At 46.1% G+C, this 12,891-nt stretch overlaps 1 protein-coding gene across 3 annotated transcripts in view; it reads left to right on the top strand.

Moving 5' to 3' along the window:
- Positions 1 to 10,945: 10,945 nt before the first annotated feature.
- LDLRAD3 (low density lipoprotein receptor class A domain containing 3) overlaps positions 10,946 to 12,891 on the top strand; it is a 268,879-nt gene continuing 266,933 nt past the window's right edge. For all 3 annotated transcript variants that reach the window (XM_081240427.1, XM_081240428.1, XM_081240426.1), the window contains exon 1: positions 10,946 to 11,005. In XM_081240427.1, the coding sequence (XP_081096553.1) occupies positions 10,960 to 11,005 (46 nt within the window). In that variant the 5' untranslated portion in view covers positions 10,946 to 10,959. The remainder of the gene's footprint in view (positions 11,006 to 12,891) is intronic.

A 12,891-nucleotide genomic window follows, 5' to 3' on the forward strand; every position in this document is an offset into this window, starting at 1 on the left:
AGCTCTGTGACCTTTCGTAAAGTACTTTACATTTCCTGTGTCTCAGTTTCCTCTTCTGAGAATGAGGAAAAGAATAGGACCTACCTGTGGAATGTCAGGTACCTGGCATATCGGAAGCCTCATCACTTGCCCCCGTGGGATTTGGGCTGTGGCTACAGTGGACAGCTTCCCCACACACTCTGGCTGGATCCCACCTTCAACATCACCGAGTCTCTCCCGTTAAACTGCCTGGTCCAAGTCCTTGTCTCAAGCTCTGCTTGGGGGAATCCCAACTAAGAAAACTCTCAATAAATATTTGCTCTTATTATTTTTATGGAAAAGCTTTTCTATTCCTAGGAAGACCAATTTTGGAACTCAAATTCAAGATGCATGTTGAGACTTTCAATTTCCTCATTTGATATTTCATTTAAGTCAAAAAATATACCAAAGGATAAACATTGGCTCATTTGGCTACACATTTAGCAAATCCTGTGAAATCAGACTCTTCCCCCAATACTGGAAACTGGTGGTTTCTGTACTTCTTTTCCTTTCCTGCTGCTTCTCACTCTTGCTTTGGGGAGGAGCTGGGCAGCCCCCTTGATGTGGGAGCACTCAGGGGACTCGGTGTCTTTATTCAGGCGGTCAGCTGTCTGTATTGGGGTGTGCTGCCCTGTCTGTATCTCAGCCCTCATTGTCAAGATCGGCATTAGGTTCTCCAGAGTCCTTTACCCAATCCCTTTTTGATCCTGGATACCGGCATTGGCAGGACAACTGAGCGGGATGAAGATTCTAGCCAGTGACCATAGAACATTTTTTCCCCCTCAGGGCAAAGCCAACTGGCCCACAACTGTATCAACCTCCACTTTGGCTTCATTGGCTCGGTGCTGAGAGATCTGAGCCAACTGGCCTTCGTGGACAGCTTCTAGCATTACCGTGGCCTGATCTTTCCCCCTTGGAAATTTTCATTGTAATTACCATGGCGTTTCGCCATGATCAGGCTCATGGCTATATGGCAGGGAGCTGAATCTTGTGGGTGGGTGGGCATACCTCTTCGGATGGGCTCATGTGGGTAAAAGTCCTGCTTCTAGTTCTCTTTTAAATTCAATCCCTCCCTGGCTTGGCCACGAGGGCACAGGCATCGCCAAGGTGACTTTATTGTGTGTATCTTGGAGTATATTGCCTTTTGTGTATGTAGTTGTTTCCTGGAATTATGACTTCTGGTAGGATTGGGTTTGATTTCTGGCTATCTATTGTTTTTCCAGCTGAAATGTTTTATTCCTTCACTTTGCCATTTCATGAAGTTTAGTGAGGACACCCATCCTGCTCTGGAAAGGTTGTTTTAGAGGGTGTTACTGCTCTCAGCTTCTCCTCCCGCCCGGCCAGCTGCCACGAGGCGTGAGACCAGAGGCGAGTTGCAGCTCTGACGCTCCTTGACTGTAGGACTGCGGGCTCATATCTTGATTTCTCTGAGCCTCTGTTTCCCCAACTGTAACGCGGTAATAAAGATGGGCAAAAGAGATCATGTGAATCAAAGTAGGAAGTAATCTAAGGTATTTGTTCATTTAGTAAATATCAGAGGAACTTTTGCCAGAGTTCCCAGCCTTAGAGAGCTATGGTTTTGTGGGGGAAATGACACATTAATGGTCAGTTAAGATATAGACACATAAATCCTACAAACAGGGATAAACACAAGGTGTTACAAGAGCACATGGGAATGAGGCTTAACTCAGTCTTTTTTTTTTTTTTTTTTTTTTGCGGTACGCGGGCCTTTCACTGCTGTGGCCTCTCCCTTTGTGGAGCACAGGCTCCGGACGCGCAGGCTCAGCGGCCATGGCTCACGGGCCCAGCTGCTCCGCGGCATGTGGGATCTTCCCGGACCGGGGCACGAACCCGTGTCGCCTGCATCGGCAGGTGGACTCTCAACCACTGCGCCACCAGGGAAGCCCTTAACTCAGTCTTGAGGGCTCATGGAGGGCCTCTTGGAAGAAGTGTAGGAAGATTAAGAGTTATTAATGGTAATATTAGTTATGACTAGTTGGGTGCTTACTATATGCTGGGCAGTATGTTGAGCACTACCTCATTTAGATGTCATAACTGTGCCTATCACATAGGGTCTTAATCTCCCTTTTACAGTCGAAAAACCAGCTCAGAAAGGTGAAGTAACTTGCCCAAGGACACCCAGCTAAGTGGCATGGTCAGACTTTGAAACTAAGTTTGATCCCAGAACCCTTGCTTTTAACCACGGTGTGCATCTGTTCATGCATGACCCTGCTTGAAACTGACCATTTGTGACTTCCTATCGCTCAAAGGATAATGACTAAACTCCTTAACATGTCCCAACTCTCCTGCCCACTCCTCTGGTCTCATCTTTACCCCTCTCTCTGCTCCCAACCTCCATGACAGCCTCAGCAACAGCTCATGAAGGTTATACCTGACTGATAAGTCTGAACTTGTCCTGTGGGCAATAGGGAGCCATAGAGGTTTTAAGCAGACTGAGTGACAGCAGGACAAGACCCGAGAAGGCCAATTAGAAGAAGGTTGAAGCAACTCAGGCCAAGGTGCTTGGGGGTATGAACAAAGGGAGGGGCAGGAGGGAAGGAGGAGGGCGGATTGGAGTCAAGAGGCATTAAGTAGGTGGAACCTACAAATCTTGGTGGCTGATCATGTTGGGGAGGAGTGAGCGAGGGGTCCAGGCTTATCCCCAGATTTCTGGCTTGAATAACAAGGTAGAGGGGGCCAGCTATGCCTAACAGAAGCAAACAATACCTGTAGTTCTATCGCACTTTCATTACTTGCGTGCTGAAGGGTCCAGGAAACTGTAAAAAAATTTCCCTTCCCTGTCTCTTTTGTTCCTTCCCTTCCACACTGGGTGTAGGAATTCACTGAAAACTGCCAAAAAAAAAAAAAAAAAAAAAATTCCTTCTTCTCTGCCCGCCCGCCCCCCGGTGTCCCCGGCCCAGAACTGAACTGCAAACCCACATAGCATCAGCCCCAAATTAGGCAATCAAACAGCACCTGAAATTAAGCTTTTTAAACATTAAAATCAATCAAGCCCAAAGAATCTAACTTGAAATGAAGAGGTGTTTAAAAAATGTAGGCTGAGGTGCACCAAGGAAAACAACCTAAATTATTAAAGCGGAGTTTTCATGGTTCAGGGAAAATGTTCCAATAATGTCAGATTAAAAATGTAAATCTATTTACCTTCCAGATGATTTTTTTCAAGTGCTCTTATTAAAGTCTACTGCTTCCCTGTTTGTCTATGAAAGAGAGCTTGTTACTTGGGGAAGGGGATGAGACCTCGGCATGCTGCAAACATTGCCTCGCGCTTGTCACCGAGTGAATATCTCCTATCGCTTTTGGCTTGGAGGTTAATTACTGTATAAATTTCCCTGCTGAAAATGGAGGTCTTATTCAGTGTTGGGTTCTTTTCAGAACTCAGGTGCCAAATGTCCATAATGTTTAAAAAGACGGTTTCTTTCTTCTCTATTCATTCCCCCACTTCCTTCTTCTTGACCTTGTGGGGCATTTGTAATATTGAAATAATTATGACATTAAAATCACTTTTATTTCAAGTGACTTGGATGACAAAAATATACAGTTAAGAGGGGTTGGAGACAAAATTGCTCAGATGGAGACACTGGGAGGAAAAAAGTTTTTCTTAAGTCAGTGATCTTCAAGTGAACTTATATTCAACAATGATGCAAGGAAAGCAGACAGGTCATGTGTTCATTCAGCAAATTAAATATCTGTTATCAGTGCCCTTGAAAAGAAATATGTTGTGAGCCCCAAACGTAAGCTACATATGAAAATTTAAAATTTCCACATTAAAGAAGCAGTAAGAAACCAGTGGAGTTAATTTTAGTATTTTATTTAAATCTATATATCTAATTACTGTATTTCAACCTATGGTCAACGTAAAGATTATTGAGATCTTTTACATTCTTTTTTTTTTTTTTTTTTCGGTATGCGGGCCTCTCACTGTTGTGGCCTCTCCCGTTGCGGAGCACAGGCTCCGGACGCGCAGGCCCAGAGGCCATGGCTCATGGGCCCAGCCACTCCGCGGCGTGTGGGATCTTCCCAGACCGGGGCACGAACCCGTGTCCCCTGCAGCGGCAGGCGTACTCTCAACCACTACGCCACCAGGGAAGCCCTTTTACATTCTTTTTTGTACTGTCCTTGAAATTCAGTTTGGGTTTTATACTTAGCGCCTACCATGATAGCCATATTTCAAGAGCTCAATGTAGCTACATGTAGCCACATGTAGCTAGAGGCTACCATATTGCACACTGAAGATGTATATAATTCAATGACAGTTTTCCCTCTCAAATTGATCAACCAAGAATAGGTTTATACATTTAATGAATCTACCTTTTTTTTCCTCCCTTTCCAATTAAGAAGGAAAAGAAAAGTGCCTGGGATGAAAACTGGCAACATGGCCCTGTTGATAAATTGCAGGTTAAATTCTTTTTCATGTAATTGTTTGTTGGTTGCAGGACCGGTCACAAATGAAAAATAACTCTTTTAAGCGTGTAGACAACTTCATTCAAGGGGCAATAAAACTGAGGCATTAAAATAAATAACAAGCTGCATGTTTCTTGTAAATGAGGTATAAAATTTTCATCCTTTCAGATGGTACAAATTTTTCATTAATAAATGTCAGCAGATCTCTCTTCCTCAAGCTAGTGACTATATTAAACATGAATTACAAGAACTCTTGTAATTCATGTTTACGTGAATTTTTCTGTAGATTAGTCTGACAATTTAAAAATATATCTATACAGTTGGCAGCTCTGGGATGACTTTAATTTCTAGCCAGGAGAATTCTCACACTCAGCATCTTTTGGGGGGTGGGGACTACTATAATTAGATGTATCTAGCAAAGTTTTCTGGAAGTTGAATTGTATTACATAATAAATCATGTTCTATCTGATGCGCTGAGCATCTTTACCTTTCTAGCCCCAAACCCAGTGAACATATTATCTTTCAAGCTGCAGATACATTCTGGCTTTTATGAATTGGAAGCTATTTTGCTGTAGAAGGCAGTGAGGTTCAGCATAGTATTGTGGGAATCCTTTGGAATCAAAAGGATCTGGCTTCAAATCTCGGTTATTTTCGTGGGTTATTTGGGGCCAGTCACTTAAATTCTCTGCACCTCAGCTTCCCCATCTGTGCAAAAGGTATCATAATATCTAACTCAGAGATTGCTGTAAAGACAAATGTTACCACAAATGTACAATGTCTGATACAGGCACGATTGATGACAATTCTCTCCTACTGCCTTCCTCAGGCTAACGGGTAAGTGAGATTCAGTGATGCTGAATGTTCACAGACTCAATGTTTATAGTAAGGTTTTTGTATTAATCTGTTGCTCTGTAACCAATTATCTCAAGACTTAGTGGCTTAAAACAACAAACATATATAATCTTCCAGTTTTCCTGGCTCATGAATCTGGGCACAGTTAGCTGGGTTCCTCTGCCTTAAGATCTCTCATGAGGTTGCAGCCAAGTGGTCAGCCGGGGCTGTGATCTCATCTGAAGGCTTGACTGGGGGGAAGATTTGCTTCCAAGTTCAGTTATTTGATTGTTGGCAGGATTCAGTTCTTGGTGGGCTGTTGGACTTAGGGCCTTAGTACCTCACTAGCTGTGGCTGGAGGCTTTTATAGTTCCTTGCCAGTTGAACCTTTCCATATAGTGCAGTTTACAAATTGGCAGCTGACAAGGGAGAAAGAAAAAGAGAGAGAGAGAGAGAGAGAGAAACAGGAGCCTGAGTGTTGGTGTAATGTAGTTTTGGAAATAACTCCCATAACTTTTGCTGTATTCTCTTTGTTAGAATTGAATCACTAGGTCCAGCAACACTCAAGGGAGGGGATGACATAAGAGTGTGAATTCCAAGAAGTAGGATCATTGGAGGCCATATCAGAGGTTGCCTACTGCAGACTTCTGCAGCTTTAACCTTCATATTTAATGGTATTACTTCCCACTCATATGTGGGTCCTCAGCCAGTTATATAAGTAAGAGCTGAACAAATCAGGGCTGTGAGTCAGGAACTCTGCAAAATGCTTCACATTGCCCTATGATAAAGGACGCTGTATTACAATTTGATATATGAGCTCTATGAGGACAAGGAAATGTGTGCTTACCGCAGCAATCCAGAGTCTAGAACAGTGTTTAACACAGTTCTCTCTCAATAACTGTCAAAAAGGTAAGGGGATCAGTGAATCCTCTTGCTTCTTGCAACATCCCTAGGAGGTGGGTACAACTGTTATGTCCATTTCACAGAAAACTGACAGTTGGAGGTAAAGTGACTTTCTCAGCCTCACAGAGCTAGTAAGTGGTGGGATGTAGGAGCCCAGGTGTGTCAAACCACCTCAAAGCCTGTTCCTCAGTTACTTGACTTTGTGGACTCATGATAATAACATGTGAGGGGTAGACAGTGCACATGGGCATGTGTGTGTGTGCTGGGCATTGTGCGTTTCAGGAGAAGTGTAGTTATCTTCTTCCACCAGGCAGCCTCTCAACAGACACATTCCAGCATCCACTACAGGTTGGAGTGGAAAAAGCCTTCTGTGGCTGTATCCTCAAGTGAATTTCTGTTTTCTTCACATACCAGAGAGAAGCGTGAAAATCAGATGAATGAAAGGGAGAGCATAGGGCAGGGAGTATGAAGCCCTTGTGAAACTGTGAGCCACAGAAGTGACTGGGGGGAGGGAGGTGGGATGTCTCCTACCATCTCTCTGCCTGATTTTTTTTTTTTTTGCGGTACGTGGGCCTCTCACTGTTGTGGCCTCTCCCGTTGCGGAGCACAGGCTCCGGATGTGCAGACTCAGTGGCCATGGCTCACAGGCCCAGCCGCTCCGCGGCATGTGGGATCTTCCCAGACCAGGGCATGAACCCGTGTCCCCTGCATTGGCAGGAGGACTCTCAACCACTTCACCACCAGGGAAGCCCTCTCTGCCTGATTTTTTATGAAGCTAATGCCTACTTGTTTTCAGTAAACTTTTTGTAAGTCAAGTTTCTCTCTATCTTTTCAGTGTCCCTGACTCTTCCTCCTCTTGTTATTCCATACAAGTCCTTACACTTCTTCAAGTTAAAACATTTTTTTTAAGTTCGAAAGTTGCTTAGGTGCTTGGGAAGAAAGGTAATGGTAATGACAATAATTTAAAAATAAACTATGATAAAATAAAACGAACATTCAAGTGCTTACATGTAGCAGGCAAAATTCAAACTGTTTTCTAAGTATGAAGTCATTTAAAAGGTCCTATAGAATCATTAAGTCAATCCTCTGGATGGTTTTAAAGGCAGAAGTACTAGTTATCTATTGCTGCATAAGGAATTACCCTGAAATTTATTGGCTTAAAACAACAATAAATATTTATTATCTCTGACAGTTTCTGTAGATCAGTAATTTGGGAGTGGCTGGGTGGTTCCAGCTTAGGATTTCTCACAATAGCCAGTCAGATATTGGTCTAGGCACAGTCATCTGAGGGCTTGATTGAGGCTGGAGGTTCTGCTTGCAAGATGGTTCATTCCAAGTTGGCAGGAAGCTCAGTCCCTCTCCATGTGGGCCTATCCACGGGGCTGCTTGCGTGTCCTCACAACATGGTGGCTGGCTTCGCCCAGAGCAAGGGATCTAAGAGAGCAAGGAAGAAACTGCTATGTCCTTTGTGACCTAGCCTTAGAAGTTACCCATTGTCACTTCCACAATATCTGTTGGTCACATATGGTGGCCAGCCCCATTCAAGGGTGGGAGGGGACTACACAAAGCATGGATACCAGAAGCCAAGGATCTTTCAGTGCCATCTTGGAGACTGGCTACCACAGCAGCTGCCTTGTAATATGAAGCACAGCCACAATCACACCAGCGTCTACCTTTCCTTGAGCAATTACTATGTGCAAGGTACTATGCTTAAGACTTTACATATCTCATTGAATCCTGACAGCAACCCTAAGATCCAGGTGCTCTTATTATCCCCATTTTACAGATAAGGAAACTAAGGCTCAGAGAGGCTGATAACTTGCCCAAAGTCACAGACTAGTGTGTGGCAAGTGAAGAGAATTGGAGCACATGTAAGAAGAAGCTGAGCTCAAGTCTAGTTTGGGCTGTTTTCACCTGTGATGTCGCTGGAGCTGCTGTGAGGAGTTAATGAGAAAAAGTATGGGAACTATAGAGCATTCTACCAAAGACCACAGAGAGACGAAACTCTTTCTTCCCTCCTTCAGCAATGTGAAGCCATGTTCAAAGCACACATCCAAGGTCAGAGTGTCTCATTTTTGGTAAATAAATGACATAAATCACTCTGGTTTTGATTTGTATGAAACCAAGTGTAAAAAACGACTTGGGACTGGCTCCCTGAGATCTGGACAATTAGCACTGGAACCTACCACGTTTTCTGGAAACCGAGAGTCCTGTGCTTTTGATAGAATTCTAAAGAACTGGGAAAGAGGAGAGTAATGAAGTATAAAGAATGGTTTTACCTCCTGCCCAGCTTATAAGGTGAGGAGGTTGGGAGTGATTCACTATAAGTATAAAAACAACCATTGAATGTAAAGGGGGCTTTACATGGTTGGAATGATTTCAAAGATATTCATATATTTAAAAGAAATGTGTGTGTGTGTGAGAGAGAGAGAGAGACAGAGAGACAGAGAGAGAGACAGAGACAGAGAGAGAGACAGAGAGACAGAAAGCAAGCCAGGCACACTAAACCGAGAGTTGAAGTTCATATACCCAAGGTAACACAAGGAAACAAGAAAGATGGTACTGGGTCAGATCCATTCTCCTTCCATATTCCTAATGTTTGGGGGAAAATGAGTAGCTGTAGGAGAAATTATTTGCCGCCTTGTGTATCTTTATCAGAGGCCAGGGGCCTCATTCCAACATGTTTCCTGGAAAAATGCACATACACACACCTGAAATATGCATAAAATTTGGGGGGGGGTTTAAAACTCTTTGAAGCTTATGAGATGAGCTCACTAGTGTTTCATGGATCCCAGGATAAAACCCCCAGATGCTAAATCTTTTGGAGAATTTGTTTATGTTTTCCATGCTTGACAAACTCCTTTGCAATATGGAACTTGCTCAACTCTCCTACATCGCTTCACGTTTTCTCATTACCTTGAACTGTCACTGGTATTTTAAAGTTTTGACCTGATTCATTTTAGCCTTCATGTTTCCAGACTAGAACAGATAATTAAAAAGCAAAGGTATTGAATTTCAGTATCCTGCAGGTTGTGTCCAGCGCATCCCAAATCCAGTGTGGGCATCCTATCTACAAGCTCCCTCACCCACAGTCCCAGCACCCACACCCTCCTTGCTCCTCCAAACTGGTACGATTTATATACAGTAAAATTCACTTGTTTTAGGTGTGGGTTTTAGGGATGTAGTTCTCTGTTTCGACAAACGTATAAAGTTGTGTAACCACCACCATAATCGCAATGCAGAACAGCCCACCACCTCAGAAGTTTCCCTTGCGCCCCTTTGCACTCATCCTCTTCCCTAAGCCAGACCCTGATAACTACTGATCTGATTTTGGTCCCTAGAGTTTTGTTTCGCTCCCTTGCCCTCACCCGTCATGTCTTATACATGGAATCATAGGGGACTTCTCTGGCTGTCCAGTGGTTAAGACTTCGCCTTCCAGTGCAGGGGTGTGGGTTTGATCCCTGGTCGGGGAGCTAAGGTCCCACATGCCACAGGGCCAAAAAAATACCAAAACGTAAAACAGAAGCAATACTGTCACACATTCAAAAAAGACTTCAAAAATGGTCCACATTAAAAAAAAAATCTTAAAAAAAAATGAAATCATACAGAATGTACCCTTGGAGGCTGGATTCTTTCTCCTAGCATGCTTCTAAGATTCATTCATGTTGTTGCATTAGGTGATAGAACACAATTTGTTTATCCATTCCTTAGTTGATGGATATTTCCAGTTTTGGGCGATTACTTGCATTCGGTCTTTTGTTGTTGTTGTTTTTGCTTTGGTTGTTTTCTGGGGAGGGGAGGGGCTGGAGAGTGGAGCACAAAAGTGTCATTGATTCTTCCTTCATCTGAATTCTTTGAGAACTGTCACCAGTACTGTCTTGGAGCCCCAACTGCACTGGAGCAGCTGTTCTTTTTGTATTTGGGCTTCTACTTTCACATTTACTTTCCTTTTCTGCAAATTGGGACCCAAAGTTCCCCTGGTCTACGTAGACAAGATCCAGAGGAAATAAAGCACAGGACAATGCTGTGTGCCTACTCCATGTGTGGTTCACCATCAGTTTCCAAATCACCTAAAAGCTTGTTAGAAAAGCAGAATCTTAGGCTCCACCCCATACCTACTGAGTCAGAGTCCCGGTGCTTCGGATGTGTCTAAGTTTGAGAAGCACTCGCCGTATTCCTCTCTAGCTACTAAAAATAATACATACGTATATGTGTGTGTTTATATATACATATATATATATATATATATATATATATATATATATATATATATATATATATATATAATTTTTTCCCTCATAATATTTGGCCCTTTCTTCCAACTTTTTCTTACCCTCCCTGGAGTAAACTCATTTTGTAGTTCCGTAAAGAATCCAAGTTTGGGACTGAGGAGGAGATGGTGAGCGCGGCATCCTCAGAGGATGGAGGAGCAAAAGGCGGAGGAAAAAGAGAAAGAGAAGGCAAGAACAGAGCCCGGGCTGTTACTAGATCTTCGCAGCCAGAGGGGGTTGGCGGCGAGAGGTCGCCAGGGCCGGACCCTCCGCGGCCTCCTCCGCGGCCTCTCCGAGCCTGGACACTCTGGGCAGGACGCGGGCTTGGCGCGCAGCCGGGACGCTCGCAAAACTTCGCGGAGCGGGGCCGGGGCCGGGGCCGGCCTGGCCGAGGAGGGCGGGGCGGGCGGGAGGAGGGACAGCGGGGGGCGGGGCCGGCGCGGCGAGGGGCGGGGTCAGCGCCGAGGCCGCGGGGGCAGCGACGGCGCCGGGCAGCGGGAGCAGCGGCCGCGCCATGTGGCTGCTGGGGCCGCTGTGCCTGCTGCTGAGCAGCGCCGCGGGTGAGTCGAGGGGCGTCCGGCGAACTTTCTTCGGGGAGCGGGACGCGGCGGCCGGGCTGCGATCGTGCCCCCTCCTCTTGCCCGGGCTGCGTCTCCCGGCGCGGGTGTGCACGGAGGGCGGACCCCGGCGCCGGGCTGGCCGGGACCCCGGCGAGGGGCCGCGGCGGGGTGCGCGCCGTCCTATTGTGTGGGCGTGCGCGCCGGCTTGTGCTGTGTTGTGTGTGCACGGGCGGGGCTTTGTGTGCAGTCCGGCTCTGGGGAGCCCGGCAGCTGCCCTGATTGGGCGTAGCTGGAGAGTTCGTGCGTGTGTATGTGTGTGTGTTGTGTAGGGGAAAGGAGGAAGGGAGGGGAGGCGAGAGAACGCTTCCCTGATCCCATCATCCCAGACGCGGGGTTCTCCGTGCTGTGCTAGCCTCCCCAGGGCCTCTTTGGGTTCTCTTGTGTGCACCCCCGTGCCTCAGTTTCCTACCTGGACCGCAGGGCGAGCGGTAATCGCCGTTTCCTTCCATTCCTCCCTGGGACTGTGTTTGGTTTGGGCAAAGAGAGATGAAGCAGGGCCGGACCTGGGAATTATTAATCTTTCCCATTGATACTGGGAGCAGGACATTTATTTAAATCATCTGATTACCCCCCACTCGACCTACAATGGCGAGATGCCCTGGGAGAGGATCCGGGCTTCATCTGCCGGCCCTTTGAACCTGGTATCGCCGTAGCGTGTGCATCCTGAGGTCCCCAGGAGCAGCATGCTATCCCAGGGAACTTTTCTGCTGATGTGGGCGCGCTCCGAATTCCAGCCTGGAGCCCTTCCCCTGCCCCTGCCCGCCGGCCACAGCTGTCAGCTGCCCCTCCTAGGGTCGCCACGCCCTTGGCCCCTTGATGTTTATTTCTGGGCAGCTGATGCCCAGAAAAGTAGGTGACAGGGCCCAGTGAACTTTCTTCAGCAGAAGCTGGCTTGCCTGATGTCGGTGCCATCCACGTGTCTAATTAATGCCTGATTCTCCCAGATGCTTCTAGTTACTTGCTGTGGAGGTGTCTTTGGTGGTGTGTTTGTTGGGGAAGTGGAGACACACTTAATTCTGAGCTTCCCCCTCCCTGCCAGGTGTGCACTTGGAAAGAGAAATCCTCCTCCTTCCTTGAAGTCCCTGGTCCTGGCCATCCGCAGAATCCACTGGGTAGCTTTCCCCCACTCTCAGACCTATGACATCATCCCCACTCCTGGAGACTCCCGTTTAGATGTCTGTGGGTTTGCTGTGGCTTCCAGTGAGGGTGGAATGCTGGTGGCTGCTATGGATTTTTAACCAGGTCTGGGTCAGAGTGCCTTGTTTCTCCTGAACTATTGGGCCACCACAGGGAGAGAGCTCCAAGGGCGTACTGGCACTCACGGGTAGGGGTGAATGATTATTTGGAGGCTGTTAGAACAGGCAGATTTCCAGGACATCTCAGACACAAAGACCTGCCTAGATTCATGCTCTCAATTTGCATTGCCCTGGTGTGTCCCCTGATAACACTCAAGCAGGACAGTCTGGAAGCCGGGTCTTGTGTTTGTCCTCAGAGAGCTGCTTGAGGCCCAGTAGAAAGTGTTATTTATTGCATCTCCCAGTTAGTACTGGGTTGCTTTGGTTGAGTCTCCAACTCTGTAAAAATATCCCTAAAGTTAACTTTGTCCTTCTCTGGTCAGCACGGGTTACTTAATATGTGTGTGTACATATAAAATAGGGCTAAAATAAATAAAAGTCATAATGGGGAGGGAAAAATGGAGGGGGTGCGGTCACAGAATGCCTAGCTGTCCCAGGTGGTAGTTTTCTGTTATCTGTTATCTGTGGTCATTGAGCTTGTGTGGTTTTGTCTCACCTTTACAGTTAGTTGTTGGTTTAGAAACTTCTAGG

The sequence above is a fragment of the Mesoplodon bidens genome, assembly GCF_964165515.1.
Source record: "Mesoplodon bidens genome assembly, chromosome: 7".
Lineage (NCBI taxonomy): Eukaryota > Metazoa > Chordata > Mammalia > Artiodactyla > Ziphiidae > Mesoplodon > Mesoplodon bidens.